Source organism: Carcharhinus amblyrhynchos, chromosome 25, assembly GCF_965287045.1.
Source record: "Carcharhinus amblyrhynchos chromosome 25, sCarAmb.v2.hapA, whole genome shotgun sequence".
Taxonomy (NCBI): domain Eukaryota; kingdom Metazoa; phylum Chordata; class Chondrichthyes; order Carcharhiniformes; family Carcharhinidae; genus Carcharhinus; species Carcharhinus amblyrhynchos.
Window position 1 is genome coordinate 16,065,086 of NC_137348.1, and position 19,988 is coordinate 16,085,073.

The 19,988-nt window shown below is 45.3% G+C and overlaps 1 protein-coding gene across 6 annotated transcripts in view; it reads left to right on the plus strand.

The window, feature by feature from the left end:
- garnl3 (GTPase activating Rap/RanGAP domain like 3) overlaps window positions 1-19,988 on the plus strand; it is a 408,597-nt gene that overhangs the window by 60,299 nt on the left and 328,310 nt on the right. For all 6 annotated transcript variants that reach the window (XM_080211832.1, XM_080211831.1, XM_080211834.1 and 3 more), the window contains exon 2: window positions 2,426-2,495. In XM_080211832.1, coding sequence (XP_080067958.1) covers window positions 2,426-2,495 — 70 coding nt within the window. The remainder of the gene's footprint in view (window positions 1-2,425; window positions 2,496-19,988) is intronic.

Below are 19,988 nucleotides of genomic sequence, written 5' to 3' on the forward strand. Positions count from 1 at the left end.
ATTTTTTTGAAAAAGTGATATGATAGAGAGCTGCATAATCTTCCAAAATATGTTTTCCCCTGCACTCCCCCGCCGGCTCGCAGCGAAATTACAGAGAGATGCAACTGAGTTGTACAGGTCAGAAGGGAGTCTCGGGGTTGATGCCTGCTGGTTTTTTCCTGGGGCGGGGTGGGGGGGGGGGGGGAGTAGTGGGGTTGGGGAGAGCAGTTATCTCTCTCTCTCTGTGGGTTAGATGCGGGAGGTAAGTGGCCAAGGCTAGCACTCCTCCTCCTGATCCCCAGTTAGTGACCCCTGCTGGAAATCCATGCACAGGTACTTGTTGGAGGTGTGTGTGTTGGGTGTGTGTGGTCGTTTGCTAAAGAGGTGGTCAGTTTTGACTCTGGCTCCCTCCTAGTGAAATGGAGCAGTGGTTGGAACCTACTGAACAAGATAAAATCAGGAGAGGAGAGGCAGGGACAGAACACAGGAGATAAAAACAAGTCTATCTGATAGCTTTATTTTTATCCTAAATGTGTTAAGGACGTGAAACTGACGCCACTTTGAATGTAGTTCAAATGTAATTGCAAGACTAAAAGTGTTATTCCAACTCTTCTCAAATGCCTTATGTTTACTTAGTTAGAAATGTGGCACAGTGGTTAGCACTGCTGCTTCAGAGCGCCAGGGACCCAGGTTCAATTCCAGCCTCGGGTGACTGTCAGTGTGGAGTCTGCACGTTCACCCTATGTCTGCATGGGTTTCCTCTGGGTGCTCTGGTTTCCTCCCACAGTCCAAAGATGTGTGGGTTAGGTTGGTTGGACGTGATAAATTGTCCCATAATGTTGGGGGATTAGCAGGGTAAATAAGTGGGGGTAGGGCCTGGGTAGGATTGTTATTGGTGCAGGCTCAGTGGGCCGAATGGCCTCCTTATGTACTGTTGGGATTCTGCTCAGACAAATGGGCTAGGAACAATTATTGAGTCACGACTCACCTCCAAATGCTGAGAGCTACACACTCTGTTTTCATATCATTGCCCTTGCTTACGTAGTTGGAAGCAATTTATGTTCTTCCACTGCTCTCTGCCAAGACAATGGCAGAACAAGCTAAGATTTCTGCATTGATTCCTCTCTCAGTCGACCACTGATTATATCAGAACATCCCGCAGGAAAGGGCATGATTCCAACAGCCACAGAAGGTTTTATGAATGCAGTAGAAGAGGATTATTCCTCAGCAGGCATCGAAAGGTGCATCATTCATACCACCTACCTCCCCCAGAGCTAAAAAGACCTGCTGACATAACCAGGTTTTGTATTAAACCGGGCATGAATTTACAACAGCCTTGCACTGTAGTGAATCTAAACAATAACAAAGAAACGCAGGAGTGTTGATGTTCTGATTCCACATCTAACCCAAGAAAAAAAGAATATCTTTGCACAAGATCCTTTCTGTTTACCTGCTGTCACTGTGCAGATGTCATTAACCTCCACAACTCACCTCGAGTCTTGCAGGCGACCGTAATTGCAAACACTTGGGAGGCTGCTTCTGCTGAACACATTCAGGTTTATTGACATGGCTATTGCCAAGTTGACCACTCTTAACATGCCTGTGTGGAGAGCAGTGGGGTGGGGGAATGTGGGCTGCCTGACTCATTGTGTCTGTCCAGTTACCCAATGTGTCTTAATCAGCAACTCTCCTTCCAAATGAAATGGTACCACGCTCAGAGGGACACTTAAAGTGACAGTGCAAAAATTGGCCATTTATTCTGGATACAATCAAATAGAGACCCTTAAATGCAACAACATAAAAGGAGGAGAAATGAATAATTTTCTTCTCCTGTTAGAATTACATGTTTAAAATTGGAGGGGAGGGGAATGGGGGCTGTCGATTTGCAGGTATTCAATCATTTCGAACTCTCTGACTTATCCTCTTATCCATTCATATCGGACAAGCTGCTTGCTGGAACATAGGGCAATGGACCACAATTATCTGTTCTTTTCAGAACCTTCAAGAACTGAACGGAATCTCCTTTCTAGAAACTAATTAAAGCATAATAGGGCAAAAAAAAATTGGTTAAGATAGGTTACGTACACACCAGTCAAACCAGGCCTTACTGTGACCGCCAGTTTTCCAGATAAGATTCTCGAATGTAATTACCACTGAGCAGCATCCTTGAAATGTTTATCGATCGATTAATGACATAATATTTAATTGAATTACTGGTTTTCATCTAAAGTCTCACGCATTCCAGATCCTTCCTTTCTCAGGGGCATAATAATGCTGTACTGGGCAGCAACTGACGCTGCTTGCCGGGGAAAAGGAACATTGCTGGTGCTTTGGAAACCGTCCCATGAGTGAACTGGTTGAGCCATTTTGCAAGGCAATGATCTATTTCATGTGAGTGGCCTGGATGCCATTGGACACGTTCACTGATGAAGCATTTCTCTTCCAGCTCTGCCTCCGAAGACCTGGGCTGTCGGCGTGGGGAGTTCAGCAGGAAACACTATGGTTCCGTGGAGCTGGTAAGTCCTGAGATTTTACTGCCATGGAAAAGAGTGGTGTTTGATTAGGAAAGAAGGATAGGAATGTCCTGGTGCCCAACAATGCTGTGCACGCTTTATTGCAAGCGACAATCCTGAGATGAATGTCGTGCAAAATGGAACAATGACACAGACAATTTTCCATAGACATCAGCTGGTTTTATGAGTGTGAAAGAATGGCGCAAATAATCCATGGCGAATTGCAAGTCTAGATCGATTTATCATGTTGAAGTCTGACTTTTGGATCAAAATGTGAATGATTAGTTCTTTGCTGATGCCTCCTATAAATTCAGTTTGAAATGTAAACAACTGATGAGAAGCTGTAAAAAAACACATGATGTAATGTGAACCACAGGGCAGTTAACCAAAGTGCCTTATACTTTGCATCCTAGTCAAATTTACACAAACCCCTTGGATTTTCCTATTGACCCTTGCCATGACCTTAATCCTTTTGCAATATGTTTTACTTTGAACTGTCCTCTTCGGAGTGCCAGTTTTAAAGATGTGGCTAAATAACTTCAGTCGATATTTTGCAGGTTGTAAGTTGTAACCTGAGAAGCAGAATGTTTCAGATCCTCGGGATTCGACCGAGTATCTCTCCCGCGTCATTATAAATAATTGTGTGGTTATTCAGTAAGCATTAAATACAAGTAACTAAAGGTGCTGGTACAAACACAGAGTCAAATGCAGGCAAAGATATGTTTATTAAGTAGCAAGCTGGTGAAAGATTTTCGATTTAGTAGCTTAGTAATGCACCTTAAAACAGTGCCGTAAATTAGACTGGTTGCAGACATTGCATGAATTGAGCTTAACATTTCTTCTGAAGTACCAAGGCCATATCTTCCCCTCCGTGGGCATGCATTAACAACAGTTCATTATCAGGAGAAAGTGCCAATGTTGCTCCTGTTCAAAATTGATTTGGGGAAAATTAACAAAAAGCATGGGGTGGTGGGGCCAGAGGGGGAATAATAGCTGTTCTTCTCCTGCGAAGGCCTTGGTTAAAAATCGCAAGCAATTAGTGCAGAATTACATAGTGGCGATAGTGCAATACGCACAACACATGGGATGGAACTTCTGCATCCCGCCTGCCACGGGAATTGTAGCTGGTGGGACATGGACCATGCAAAAATCCGTTGACTTCAGGCAAGATTTTCCAGTCTTGCGGCGAATTTGGCCAGAAAATTCTGCCCATGGAACTGACTTTCCAGTTTCAGGCAAGATCAATCCTGGCTCGCGTTCTCACCTCTTGTTCCAGCCTGCTGGGAAATGGGATTTTCACATAACTGGGGGCTTAGTGATCCGGAAGACAGCTGTGCTGCTGGATTGGAATAGGTTGATGCAATGGGCATTGGTCAGAACTTGGCTAACCCCTGGCCTGAAATGGCAGTAAAAAGTCTGACAACACCAGGTTTTAGTCCAACCTATTTATTTGATAATATACTCACAAGCTTTCGGGGTTAGCCCCTTCGTCAGGTGAATGGAGAGTTCTGGCCTCAGACAGAGCATATAAAGCACAGACAGTTTAGAGATTACTGATTAGAATGCGAATCCTTACACCTAACCTGCTGTTCAAGACCTGAAGTGGCTGATAATGTGAGTGGAAGGAGCACTGATCACAGTTTAAAGAGATGTGTATTGTCTCCAGACAGTACAGTAAGTGAGGTTTTGCAAACCCAGGCAAGTCATGGGGGTTACAGGTAGTGCGACATGAACCCAAGATCCCTGTTGAGACCGTCCTCATGTGTGCGGAACTTGGCTATCAGTCTCTGTTCAGCGACTCTGCGCTGTCGTGTGAGTCGCTGAACAGAGACTGATAGCCAAGTTCCGCACACATGAGGACGGTCTCAACAGGGATCTTGGGTTCATGTCGCACTACCTGTAACCCCCGTGACTTGCCTGGGTTTGCAAAACCTCACTTACTGTACTGTCTGGAGACAATACACATCTCTTTAAACTGTGATCAGTGCTCCTTCCACTCACATTATCAGCCACTTCAGGTCTTGAACAGCAGGTTAGGTGTAAGGATTCGCATTCTAATCAGTAATCTCTAAACTGTCTGTGCTTTATATGCTCTGTCTGAGGCCAGAACTCTCTATTCACCTGACGAAAGGGCTAACCCCGAAAGCTTGTGAGTATATTATCAAATAAATAGGTTGGACTAAAACCTGGTGTTGTCAGACTTTTTACTGTGTTTACGCCAGTCCAATGCCGGCATACCCACATCATGACTGAAATGGCAGCCATTGCTGTCTGTGCAATGGTCTTAAAAAAAAAGAGATATTCTTCATCCTCTCAGAACCCGGGGCAAATGAAGAGTTTGAGCAGGGCACTGTTGGTTATTAACAATTGATTGCTACTCAGTAGTTTTCATTCTGCCTAATCTTGTGCACCTTTTCCATCAAATAACACTTCTAGTGCTGCCGCCCTGGCTGGAATTGGTCAGCATATTCAGAGAAATCCAAACAGATTCCTGCCCCATTAAAAATACTGAGAAAGTTTTCAAATTAATTTTTGATAGGTAGTGGGCATCGCTGGCTAGACCAGCATTTATTGCCCATTCCGAATTGCTGTTTGGAGGTGGTGGTGCGTTGCATCCATTGCAGTTCCTGGGGTGTAGGTACATCCACAATGCTGTTAGGGAGGGAGTTCCAGGATTTTAACCCAATGACAGTGAAGGAATGGCGATGTATTTCTAAGTCAGGATGGTGAATGACTTGGAGAGGAATCTGCAGGTGGTGGTGTTCCCTGGTATCTATTGCTCTTGTCCTTCTAGATAGTAGTGGTTGTGGGCTTGGAAGGCGCTGTCTAAAGAACCTTGATGAGTTCCTGCAGTACATCTCGTAGATGGTACAGATTGCTGCCACTGTGCATTGGTGGTGGAGGAATTGGGTAGAAATCAAGTTGGCTGCTTTCTCCTGGATGGTGTTGAGCTTCTTGAGTGTTGCTGGAGTTACACTCTTCCAGACAAGTGGAGAGTATTCCACGACACTTCTGACTTATGGCTCATAGATGATGAACTGGCTGTGGGGAGTCAGGAGACGAGTTACTTGCTGCAAGATTCCTAGCCTTTGACCTGCTCTGGTAGACAAAGTATTTATGTGTCTAGTCCAGTTTCATTTCTGGTTAATGGTAATCCCCAGAATATTGATAATGGGGGATTCAGTGATGGTAACACCACTGAATGTAAGGGGACAAAGATTAGATCCTCTCTTGTTGGAGATGGTCATTGCCTAGCACTTGTGTGACACGAATGTTACTTGTCACTTGTCAGCCCAAGCCTGGATATTTTCCAGGTCTTGCTGCATTTAGACATGGACTGCTTCAGTTTCTGAGGATACTGGTGCTAAACATTGTTCAGTCATCTATGAACATTTCCACTTCTGACCATATGATGGAGGGAAGGTCATTGATGAAGCAGCTGGGCCTAGGACACTACTGAGGACCTCCTGCAGTGATATCTTGGACTTGAGATGATTGACCTCCAACAACCACAACCATCTCCCTTTGTGCCAGGCATGACTCCCAACTAGCAGAGTCTTCCCTCCTGATTCCCATTGACTCCAGTTTGCTAGGGCTCCTTGATGCCACACTTGGTCAAATACTGCCTTGATGTCAAGGGCAATCACCCTCACCTCACCTGTGGCATTCAGCTATTTTGTTCTTGTTTAAATCAAGGCTGTAGTGAGGTCAGGAGCTGAGTGACCCTGGCAGAGTCCAAACTGAGCATCTCATTGCTGAATAGTGCCACGTTTGATATTGCAGTCGATATCCCCTTCCATCACCTTACTGATGATCAAGAGTAGACTGATAGTGTTGGATTGGGGTTGGATTTATCCTGTTTCTTGTGTACAGGACATATCTAAGCAATTTTCCACATTGCCGGGTAGATGCCAGTTATGTAGCTGTACTGGAAGAGTTTGGCTGGTGACACGGCAAGTTCTGGAGAAGAAGTCTTCAGGACTGCTGCTGGGTTCAAAGATGTGCTCTTGACGACCTCCCTGATGACACCCAATTATGATGTGGGTATGCCGGCGTTGGACTGGCGTAAACACAGTAAAAAGTCTGACAACACCAGGTTTTAGTCCAACCGATTTATTTGATAATAGACTCACAAGCTTTCGAGGTTTCCCTCTTCGTCAGGTGAATGGAGGCCAGAACTCTCCATTCACCTGACGAAGAGGGAAACCTCGAAAGCTTGTGAGTCTATTATCAAATAAATCGGTTGGACTAAAACCTGGTGTTGTCAGACTTTTTACTGTGTTGACACCCAATTAGCCAGGTGGGTGACTTTATTTTCTCACCCGGTTCCCCCAGCTCACCCCGCCACTGTGCCTGGGAAAGCTAGCCTTGCTGGGCCATTTATTCAATGCCGCCCCCGCCCACCACTCCTGCCCTGCTACACCCACCTTGTGTCCATGGTGCTGATGGAGGTAAATGCCCTTCAAAGTGAAAACTATCTTAGCCAAACCATGTCTATCCAACTGATTTTGGCAGCTCCTCACTCTGAATGCTAGCTCTGTTACAAGGCAATGACCACCCAACATTTAGGGCTAGGGTTCCATAGGAGTAGAAATGTTTAATTGCAATGGGTTGCAAAGCAATGAAACAGTAACAAGCTGCATTTGTAAAGCGCCTTTTAACTTCGAGCACTGTCCTGCAGTAGGAAAGTACTAGGTGTTGAAGCATTCGAAACCTTGCGTTTGAGTGCGGAGATAGATTTGAGAAATGAGCGATGAGTCAGGCTTTCAAAGGTCTCAAGATCTTGGCGAGAGGAAGGAAGGGACGGGGGCGGGGGGAAGGGTGAGGTTTGGTTCAAAGGAATTGGACCGTGAGAGTGCAAGGGTCTACTATCTAAAATAAAATATTGGATGGGGATGATCCCCAAATAGATGATGCACGGGGAACGTAAAACTGCACTCGGTTGCACAGGAAATGTAAAACAAGACAATGGAGGAATTTTGGAGGGAGGGATGAAGTGTTGGTCAAGAGGAAGGCAGTGATAGGTAAGTGGCACTTGATATAGGGGAGGATAATGGCAGAAGAGCTCTGCGTGATGTGGAACTTACAGAGGATGAAGCCCAGAGACTGAATTCAGAGGTGACCGTGATTTGAAATGAAATTTGTGACAGAGGCAGTGAATTTTGCAGAGGCTGAGATCGAGGGACTTGGTCGTGCAGAGGATGGGGTCCTTGAAGTTAACTCTCCACTGAGCAGATGTTAAGATTGCACGCAGTGGGATTCAGTTTGAGCAAACAGACAGAGAAGGCAATGGAGTCAGTAACAAACGTCAGGAATTTTTGGCAGTAAATTTGTTCTTCCCAAACTGTATTCAGACTTATCCAGGACCATGTCAAATAGACAGGGAGGGTGGAGAAACATCAGCTGAGAACATCCTGTTCAGTCTCTGCTATAAGCTCCTCATGCTTGGTGAAGGAGCTGGGGATGGAAAAGGAGAGGGAAGAGGAGTTGGAAATGGCTGTTTATAAGAAGGATCAGGATTCCTGGGCTGTTCTCGATCTGCAAGATAATCCTGAATAGGAAACTTTGAGTGGGCCTCCTTTCGATAATGTACAATAGTTCCCATACTTCAGTATGCTTTTATATTTCGAAGAATTCTCATCGAAATACAAACAGGAGATAGTGGTTAACTTCTAGATTCCAGATAGGTTAACTCCGTCTGATACAGAATGCATGGGTGGCACAGTGATTAGCACTGCTGCCCCACAGGGCCAGGGACCCGGCTTCAATTCCAGCCTTGGGTCATTGTCTGTGTGGAGACTGCACATTCTCCCAGTGTCTGTGTGGGTTTCCTCTGAGTGCTCTGGTTTCCTCCCACAGTCCAAAGATGTGCGAGATTAGATGGATTGTCCATGCTAAATTGCCCCTTAGTGTCAGGGGAAATATCTAGGGTAAATACACGGGGTTATGGGGATAGGGCCTGGGTGGGATTGTGGTTGGTGCTGACATGATGGGCCAAATGGCCTCCTTCTGCACTGTAGGATTCTATGATAAAGATGTAGGGGTTTGGTTGACTGGCTATGCTAAATTGCCCCTTAATGTCAGAGGGATTAGCAGGATAAATAATAAATGTGGAGATGGGGCCTGGGTGGGATTACCAATACATAATTGATGGGCCAAATGGCCTCCTGCAATGTAGGGATTCTATGATTTTTATCAAGAGGAGTATATTAATATACCTTTTCACAGGCTGGGAACTTGTGCAACAAGTTTCTATTTCATTATATTGTAATAGCTTCCACCCCCTTACTTACTTTTCACATCGAGGTTTGCTATCCAGAAAGTGACATTTCTTGTTTTTTGTTTGAAATTCCTACTTTGAGATATGTGGCATTGACACATTGAAACAATTGGACCTGTTTAAAGAAGCAATGTATTACTCTCCAACACATTTTAATCATTCAAATAGTCGTGACTACAAGCAAATAAATTTGGGATTTTCTCAACTCTCATTGTTCAGTCGTTTTGCAAAGTATTGTGCAAGGTTTACAAACTTTCTGACATTTATTGGTTGCACAGATTGCTAAATGCTTGAGGTCATGTGTGATAATTATTTTTGAAGTTTGCATGCAACAATATATTGTAGTATTTTTGAGTGGATCACAAGTGACTCGAAAAGAACAGATATACATTGTCTCAGAAAAGGAGTTATTGAGGCAGGAGTCTATCGGAAACCGATTGTCAGCTCTGAAGGATGCCTTTGGCAAGCTGTAGCTGAAAGGATAAAATCATTCTCAGCCCTCATTCCTAAACTCTGACTTGCGTTTCGAGGTGGGTTGATGCAATGGGGAAGAAGCTTTCTACTGTTTCACTGAAAGACTGTTTTAAGAAATTACCATTAGTAAGTGAATACAGAAATGAACAAGTTAAAGCTTATTTCAAAGCAGATTGCAATTCCCAAAGTGCCGCAGTGGTTAGCACTGCTGCTTCACAGCGCCAGGGACCCAGGCTCAATTCCGTCCTCGGCTGTCTGTCGGTGTGCAGTTTGCACTTTTTTCACCATGTCTGCATCAGTTTCCTCCCAAAGTCCAAAGATAAAGTGAATTTATTAGTCACAAGTAAGGTTTGCATTAACACTTCAATGAAGTTACTGTGAAATTCACCTAGTTGCCACGGTCCAGCCCCTATACACCCAACCAGCACGTCTTTCAGTCTGTGGGAGGAAATTGGAGCACCCAGAGGAAACCCATGCAGACACGGGAAGAATGTGCAAACTCCACACAGAGTGACCCAAGCTGGGGCTTAAACCTGGATCCCAGATGCTGTGAAGCAGCAGTGCTAACCTCTGTGCTACTGTGCCACCCTGTCCAGGTTAGGTGGATTGGCCATGCTAAATTGCCCCTTAGTGTCCAAAGATGTGTGGGTTAGATGGATTATCCGTTGTAACTGTGTGGGATTACAAGGATAGGGTGGTGGGGAGAGAGGACCTGGGTAAAATACTCCCTCTCAGAGAGTCAGTGCAGACTCGATGAGCTGAATGGCCTCTTCTGCACTGTATGGATTCTTTGATTCTATGAACTTTGCCACCTAAATTTTGAGACCAAAAGGTTTTTGGCCTGACTATATTTTGCCATCGGCACATTTGGTCTTCAATGATGGTAACATTTTCATAGGCTGAGACTGTTTGGCTGAAGGAAAGATCGAAGAAATACAATAAAATGTCACATTTTATAGATCTAAATTCTCTACAAAATTTTTCACCTGAAGCGTGTTCTTGTTGTAAGTGATAAATGACGACGCTTTTGTGCAGTATTGTTTTTCAAGCTCCTTTCTGCCTTTGTTACCAATCAAATCAAACACAGAATTTACACAGAGAATTGGGGTAATATGTGAGCGTGTAGTTTTTCATAACCATCATAGTTTCTTGGTGTTTCCCAGTATTGCTTCACCTTATATTGTAAGCTGACCTTAATGTGCACGATGTGTAAGGGTTTTGAACAATTGCTGCCTCAATTCAACTTCTGTGGATAAGTCGCTGCTAAGGGTCCTGGAGGTCATGCTTTGTGTATATAATAAAGCTCTTATCTGCCTGTAAAGATGAGGTACGATTCTTCCTTCTTGGAGGTATACTTTTGAGATTACAGCAATTGGCATTTAAGGACACTACACCAAACTAAATTAGAATTATTATATAACATATTTGTAACAAGATCTGTTGTGCCATTTAACACCTTTGCTTACTTGTAGTGGTATGAGTCTATCAAAACACAAATTTAACAGCTATCTATTTTACCGCTTTGCTATATTATCTTCCATGTTGTTGATGTGTGACAGTGGGAGACCTTTCTAAATCATTTAAAGTAACTGAATCCCTAATGCCAGGGGGAGGCTACATTTTCAATTTATTGATGTTACAGCTGCTCATAGCCCAAGACATCCAGGCAGCATTTGACTGAGCATGGCATCAACGCGCCCTACTGAAATTGAGATTAATAGAAAGCAGGGGGAAAGCTCCCCACTGGCTGGAGTCATAACTAGGACCAAGGAAGATGGCCATGGTTGTCAGAGGCCAATTATTGCAGTCCCAGGGCATTGCTGCAGGAGTTCTTCTGGGTACTGTCCAAAGTCTAACCATCTGCAGCTGCTTCATCAATGACCTTCCTTCCAACATAAGGTCAGAAGTGGGGATGTTTGCTGATGATTACAGTTCAGCACTATTCGCATTTCCTTAGATACTGAAGCATTCTGTGTCTGCACACAAGCATTTAGGTTTGGTCTAATAAGTAGCTAATAACTTTTATGCCACACATGTACCAGGCAATGACCATCTCTACCAAGTGAGATTCTTACATCTCCTCATCATATTCAACGCCATTACTTCTGTGACATGTGACTCTCTCCTGATTCCCTATATACTCCACCATAGACAACATGTCAGCAGTTTGATGGAATACTTTCCATTAACCTGGATGAGTGCAGCTCCACCAACACTGAAGCAACTCAACATCATCCAGGACATAGCAACTGGCTTACTGGGTAAAGCACTTTATCTACATCTTCCACACATCTGATGAAGGAACAGCGTTTCCGAAAGCTTGTGGGATCACTATCAAATAAGCTGGTTGGACTTTAACCTGGTGTTGTGAGACTTCTTACTGTGTTTACCCCAGTCCAACGCCAGCGTCTCTACATCATTATTAATGGCGGCATAGAGTACAAGAGCAAGTACGTTATACTGAACTTATACAGGACACTAGTTAAACCTCAGCTGGAACACTGTGTGCAGTTCTGGGCACCATGCTATAGGAAGGAAGTGGATGCTTTGGAGAAAGTGCAAAAGCTGTTTTCAAGAATGGTTCCAGGGATGAGAGACTTGAGGATAGATTGGAGAGGTTGCAAAGAAGGCAGCTAAGAGGAGATTTGATAGAGATGTTCCAAGTCATGAAGGGTCGGGCAGGATAAATAGCGAGAAACTGTTTCCACTTGTGGGGTGGCACGGTAGCACAGTGCTTAGCGCTGCTGCCTCACAGTGCCAGGGACCTGGGTTCGATTCCCAGCTTGGGTCACTGTCTGTGTGGAGTTTGCATGTTCTCCCCATGTCTGTGTGGGTTTTCTCCCACAATCCGAAAGACGTGTTGGTTAGATGCATTGACCTTGCTAAATTCTCCCTCAGCACACCCGAACAGGTGATGGAGTGTGGCAAATAGGGGATTTTTATAGTAACTTCATTACAGTGTGAATGTAAGCCTACTTGTGACACTAATAAATACACTAAAAGGATCAGGAACGAGACTACAACTAAGTGCTAGAAAATGGGGTTAAAATAGGTAGGTACTTGAGGCTGGCACAGAGGATCTATTTTTGTAAAACTCTGAGGGCACAGATTTGAAGTGATTTGTAAAAGAAAAGCAAGTGTGATGTGTGAAAAAATCGTTTTGCCAGAGTGGGTGGTTTGGGTCTGGAATGCACTGCTTGGAATTGTGACGGGGGCAGGTTCAATCGAGGCATTCAAAAAGACATTAGATGATTGTTTCTATTCAAACAATGTGCAGGGAAACGGGGAAAAGGCAGGGGAATGACACAGAGCCATAATGCTCAATTTGAGAGCTGGTACAGATATGATGGGTCAAATGGCCTCCTGCTCCGTAACAATTCTGTGATTTTTATTATTACTCCCCATTGCTTCCATACACTGGTTAGGCTTTTCTTGTATGATGAGTTTTTCACATGCGTTTTTCTACATCTCCTATTTGTAGACCATGAACACAGAGCAAAGCCCATGGCAATAAATTAAACTGTTACTCAGGGTCATGCAGCAATATTTCCTCTTCTGCAGTTTGGGCTCCTAAACTTGATGTTTGTAACTGTTTTCCTCTGTGTTTCTTCTCTCATTCAATCCCTCCCTTCTTTTACCAACCTCTTTATTTCCCAGAAATCGCAGACGGGCTCATTTTGATATATTTTGAGGTTGTCCTGTAAGGAAGTGTTGTGCCCCGGGGAAACAACACGAAAGAGTCATTATCCAAATCAGCCAGAAAAATTCACCACTGTTTGATTGAAAAGATACTCCTTCTATGGAACTTGTTGCTGTGGAGAAAATGCCAAAATCTGTGAACCAACTCAGATGTGTATTAATTAGAGCCAATGTAACATAGAATCATACAATCTCTACAGCGCAGAAGGAGTCCATTCGGCCCATTGAGTCTGCACTAACTCTCTGACAAAGTATCTTACTCAGGCCCTATCCCCGTAACACCACATATTTACCCCACTAATCCTTCTGACATGCTCGTCTTTCAGACTATGGGAGGAAACCGGAGCACCCGGAGGAAACTCACGCAGGCATGGGAAGAACGTGCAGGCTCCATGCGGACGGTGAGCCGAGGCTGGAATTGAACCCAGGTCCTTTGCGCTGTGAGGCAGCAGTGCTAACCATTGTGCCACTGTGCCGCCCTAAAAGTGCTGGGCAGTGTAGGCCCACCTATTCGGCATCATTGTACAATATTTTGGCATTTTGCTGTTTCTGACATCTCGGGTGAGGAAATGTTGGAGAGTGGGATGTCTTTCTGGGAATCGGAACTCCATGTCTGTCACGGGGATGGGGACAAGCACCACCGCTGGTGAAGTTTAAAGACTGCACGGGGTATTAGTTAACACATGCTGAATCATGTGTGAGGTGATCAGTAACATTTGGATGTGCTGCCATCACCTGACATTGAGTAACCGGCACTTAACTTTCTTAGTGTGCCTTCTCTTTTGTTCAAGTACACACAGTGTGTGTGCAGTTGTTCTTAACCTGCTGTGGTTAGTGCCACAAAGCTGGCTAATTGATTGGGATGTGGAGATGCCGGCATTGGACTGGGATAAACACAGTAAGAAGCCTCACAACACCAGTTTAAAGTCCAACAGGTTTATTTGGTAGCACAAGCCACTAGCTTTCGGGCCTCTGACCCTTCGTCAGGTAAGTGGAGAGTTCTCCAATGTTGGACTTTAACCTGGTGTTGTGAGACTTCTTACTCTAATTGATTGGGCCCTCCTCCCAGTGTTATGCTCATCCTGTTTCTTTGTTGTGAGATTTCCAGTACTGTACAGGCACCGGACTTCGTATCCGGAACCAGACACTATCCTGGATTTGTCGATTTTTTTTTCCCTCTAGCTTGGGTTTGGGAAAGCAATTAATTAAAACTCATGCTGGGCTGATTTCTCTGTCCCGGGGGAGAGAGGCGCAGAGCAGGCCATCTACCCTGCCATTAATCCCCACATGGGATAAGTAAGGTTGATGCCATAGGGGATTAGGGTGTCATGACTCGGAGGTGAGAGACAACAATACATGATGGGGATTGTATACTCCAGGGTATGAACTGGTTTTCAGGTCCTTGTGTGGCCCTTGAGATGCTAGATTGGGGGTGGGGGGGGGGGGGTGTCCAGTTTCCTGTGTATCTTTGGATGGAATTTTCCCAAAATTTGTCAGAGTGTCAGGTTCAATCTGAAAACTGGTGTCTACCCCTCCAGATGTGCCATTAAATTTTCACTCCAGGTTCCCTTGCATTCAGTGCACACAGAATCTTGGGGCCTGGTCAGCGTTGTCACTGTGGTGGGATGGTGGAGGGTGGGTTGTGGGGACAGGGTTTGGTGCTGGTAGAGTTGGCAAGGCCAGCTGCACGGAGATTGGGGCACCATTGTTAAAAAGCACCCCAAGTGGCCATGAAAATAAACTCCCTCCATGATTGTGGTGACCCTATAAACATCTGGGTGACCCACTCACCCCCAACCACTACACAAATATCAGGGCATTTCATTTACAGGCATCAGGGAGCACCCCCCCCCCGCCGCCTCACCACACATAAGGGGAACACACCTGCCACCCCCCCCTCATGTGGCTGCCCAGAGAGCACCACCCCTGACAGTGCCAATCTGTCCCTTGCCACCCGTGGGGAGCTTAATCATGTTTCCCCAGTGTGGTCATCATAACTGGTTTTTGTGTTTCATCATGGGCTGGCACAGCCTCATGCCGACTGCCATGGGACAATGTGGAGAGGGTGGAAGTAACGACATTAAGCCCTGTTCTTTGTTCTTCGGGATATATTTCCTGGAAGGATAGGGGGTTTTAGTTCAGTGGGGCAACATGGTAGGTGCAGGCTTGAAGGGCCAAAGGGCCTGTTCCTGTGCTGTAATTTTCTTTGTTCTTTGTTTTTTAACGTGCTTCAATTTACGTTAAAATGCACTGATCAGGCTCATGCCTTTCCTGGGCGCCAAACTGATTGTGCCCTCGGAGGGGTGGGGGGCTGGGACGATCTCATCCTGAGATCATGCTGGCATCAATCCCATTTTGGTCCCCTCAGGAGAGTTAGCAGCCACTATGGAATAGCGCCCAGGGCTAGCATGGCCATTAGATCATGGCCTTCATGTTTGAATTATGACTGAATGTACAAAAGTGACTGAAGATATTGAAAACAAACAAAGCTTGTGAGTTATAAGTGAATGAATTAAATGTTCTGTTTAAGAAATTCTCTTGCTAAATGACCTAGAAAATCTGTACCTGTCACTAATGCTCATTTCAAACTCTCACTGCAGAAACGTAACAAATAAAGGCAGCATATTCTCCATAAAACGTTGTCATTTACCCTGCCAGCCCCGCGATTCCATTGGCCGCAATGGGCCACTCTCGTCAGACTGAACATCACAAGCTGGTTGGGGAGAGGATGAAGTGATTTGTTCTCATTCCTGTACAGGTTGAAGTGGTTCTACAAGGCCAGCGCCCCTGTTTTAGAGAATAGAAGAAGAATCCTTACAGTGCAGAAGGAGGCTATTTGGCCCATTGAGTCTGCATCGACCACAATCCCACCCAAAGGATCCCCGTCATCCCATGCGTTTACCCTAGCTAGTCCCCCTGACACTAAGGGGCAATTTATCATGGCCAATCCACCTAAGCTGCACATCTTTGGATTGTGGAAAGAAACTGGAGCACCCGGAGGAAACCCACGGAGAACGTGCAAACTCCACACAGACAGTGACCCAAGCCGGGTAATTGAATTCAGGTCCCTGGCACTGTGAGGCAGCAGTGCTAACCACTGTGCTGTCCACCAGTTGGATTTTCTATGCGCAAGTGGCTGCTTTAAATGATGTGAATAATGATATTAATGATTCTCATGAAAAGGTTCATTGCCAAAGTTCCCGCAAGAAGGTGGCATGGTAGAACAACTGACAATGATTGCAAATGGGAGCGGGTCAGTGCGTGGGGATTTCCAGCACACAACACAATGTTTTGTTTTTAGACGTCTCTGGCTGGCCAACATTTATTGCCCATCCCTAGTTGCCTGAGGGTAGTGGAGAGTTCACCACATTGCTGGAACTCTGGAGTCACACGTAGGCCAGACCAGGTAAGGATGGCAGGAAAGATTCCTTCCCCAAAGGGCATTAGTGAACAAGATGGGTTTTTTGGACAATCGACAATGGTCATCAGTAGATTCTTAATTCCAGATATTTTTTATTGAATTTTTTATTGAATTCAAATTCTATCATCTGCCTTGGGAGGATTCAAACACGGATCCCCAGAACATTAGCTAAGTTTCTGGATCAATAGTCTAGCGATAATACCACTAGGCCATCGCATCCCCATCTTTTGTTGATCGAATGAGGCTGCAATGTGCATTCAATTGAGAGGGTGGGAATGTCCCACCTGTGATGGTTAACGTGTAGTTAATGCCAAATTGTGTATGGTTATCCATTTGCTTATCAGTTTGCTGCTAATTTAACTTTAATAGGAGAGGGCTGTATTATTTTCTACGGGGGCAGAGTTTTCAAGAGAGGCAGGATGGGCACCTGACACCAAATGGGACTTCATAGTGCGTGGGACCAGCAGCACTCCCCACAGGTGGGGAGGAGTAGGCTGTGTGATAAGAGGGCTGAAGCCTGATAAAAAAAGGGGGCAGCCTGCAATACAGTGAGTGAAACTTGGAGCTTTCGTGGTAGATCCAACCCAAATAACTTTGCATCGGTATATTGGAACTACTGCTGATAGAAGTGTGTGACATATCAGACTTAGAACATTTTAGGGTTTTCCCTGAAGTTATTGAGTTAGCAACTTGTACTTAATTAGATTTGATGAGGGGAATAAGTGAAACATGTTACAGAATAGTGTATAGGCTTTTAATTTAAAAAAAATCAAGTTTTCAAGTTTTTAGGTGTCCAGATCACCAACAACCTGTCCTCGTACCCACCGCCACCAACACTATAGTTAAGAAAGTCCACCAACGCCTGTACTTTATCAGAAGAGTAAGAAAATTTGGCATGTCAGCTACGACCCCCACCAACTTTTACAGATGCACCATAGAAAGCGACCTTTTGGGTTGTTTCACAGCTTGGTATGGCTCCTGCTTTGCTCAAGACTGCAAGGAAGTACAAAAAGTCGTGAATGTAGCCCAATCCATCACGCAAACCAGCTCCCCATCTATTGACTCTGTCTATACTTCCCGCTGCTTGGCAAAGCAGCCAGCATAATTAAGGACCTCACACGCCCTGGACATTCTCTCTTCCACCTTCTTCCATCAGGAAAAAGATACAAAAGTCTGAGATTATGTATCAACCGACTCAAGAACAGCTTTTTCCCTGCTGCTTCAGACTTTGGAATAGACTTAGCTTGCATTAAGCTGATCTTTCTCTCCACCCTAGCTATTATGACTGTAACAGTACATTCTGCACTCTGTTGTTTCCTTCTGTCTGAATAGTATGCTTTGTCTGTATAGTGCACAAGGAACAATACTTTTCACTGTATGTTAATACATGTGACAATAATAAATCAAATCCCAAAATCAAGGTATGGACTGTCATGATGTAAAAGTGAGTTCTTCTTGAAATTGAGATGAGATGCTAAATGGGTTTAGGTGACATAGGGTTCAATTTGGAGGCCACGGAAGCCCCCAGATGGCTGGGAGCTTGGCCAGGCAGTGCCCGCCTGCCAGTGACCACCAGGTAACCCGGCACTGCCAGTTGGAACTTCCCGATAGTGTCTGTTGGGCAACAGTCCTGGGGCAGTGCTGAGGGGTTGGGGTCTGGGTGGGGACTATGACGGGAGTCGATGCAGGGGTGGTTCATGTCAGGGCTCCTGATTGGAGAGGAGGGGGTGGGTGCGCATGAAGGGGACCTATCTGGAGAGCCCCCATGCCGATGGCCCATGTGGGGGTGGGGGAACATGGCACCGATTTGGGGGTGTCCAGATCTCCATGGCAGGAGGGAAGGGATCTCCCAGTGCAGCGTGAGATTGGGGTTCCCTCGCGAAACGACACTGGAGTGCCCTGAAGCCAGGCTCACTGGCCTGTTTATCGCATCTGAGAGACTGGCACCGATCACTTCATTATTCTTACCCTTACGGCACTGTTGTTTTTTTGGGAGAATTCCACCCGTGGTCTCTCAATGATGGTCTAGGGTGCATTGCAGCGTGGTTTAAAATACTGGCCCTGAGTTGTTCCTGGGAGCATTGTGCCAACTGCAGCTCTTATTCTGAATTCTCCCGATCGATCTCTCTTTCTTGCTGTCGACTGTGTAAAAATCAATCTGGATCTCTTCTGACTGACAGGCCCATTCAGGAGTTGTTCATTCACAGGATCAGAAACAAGTTTTGGAAATAAAAGGGTGAAGCTCCAAGCATGTAGGAGCTTGCAGTGGGCTGCACCTTCCTGAACACCAGCCACTCTGTCAGTGGCAGCGAGGATATGTCGAATTACAAATAACATGCTCCATTATTTAACATAAATTATTGAATCTTGATCCTTTTATCATTTGTCGCTGGGATTGTTGCAATTTTTATAATACAATAACTATTAAATAATGAAAGAACTGATGGCTGGTGGTCATTTTGCCAGAGTGTTACTGAATAAAAGTTCTCATAGTGCACACTGAAACTATCTGTACTTGTGTACCTGACTTTTATCTTTAATTCAAGACACTCCTTGCACCATGAACTGCCAAGGGCTCCACATATTTCATGCTGTCAGTAACATGCCTGACAGAGAGGTAACAATCTCTCTAGTTCTGCCTCGGGCACTGAGTTTGGTGTTGGAGCTGGGGGACGGGGAGTGGGTGATTCTCTTTTTGGAGTGACTCAACCCCGAAGTGTCTTGTGACATTATAGAATTCTGCAGTGCAGAAGGAGGCCATTCAGCCCATCGCGTTTGCACCAACTCTCTGACTGAGCATCCCACGCAGGCCCTATCCCTTAACCCCACGTATTTACCCTGCTATTCCCCCTGAGAGTATGGGGCAATCCCATCCACACAACCCCATGCATTTACTCTGCTAATCCCTCTACACATCTGTGGACCCTAAGGGGCAATTTAGCATTACCAGTCAACTTAACCTCTACATCTTTGGAGTGTGGGAGGAAACCGGAGCACCCGGAGAAAACCCACACAGACACGGGGAGAATGTGCAAACTCCACACAGATAGTGACACAAGGCCAGAATCAAACCTGGGTCCCTGGCGCTGTGAGGCAGTAGTGCTAACCACTATGCCAGCCAGTAATATTTGCACTTCCTTATCTTTATTCATTTATGGGATGTGAGTGTCATTGATAAAGTCAACATTTATTGCCTATTCTTGATTGCCTTTGAGAAGGTCATGGTGAGGCACCTTCCTGAACAACTGCAGTCTGTCAGGGAGGGTGGCATGGTGGCACAGTGGTTAGCACCGCTGCCTCACAGTGCCAGGAACATGGATTCAGTTCCAGCCGCCAGTGACTGTGCGTGTGGAGTTTGCACATTCTCCCTGTGTCTGCTGGTTTCTTCTGGGTGCTCCAGTTTCTTCCCACACTCCAAAGATTGGCCTTGCTAAATTGCCCCTTAGTGTCAGGGCGGATAGCAGGGTAAGTACTTAGGGTTATGGGATAGGGCCTGTGTGGGACAGTGGTCGGCGCCGAATGGCTTCCTGTACTGTAGAGATTCTATTCTCCGATTCTGTGAAGAACGCGATAGATCTGTTGAGGAGGGAGTTTCCAGTGATGAAGAAGTAGTGATATATTT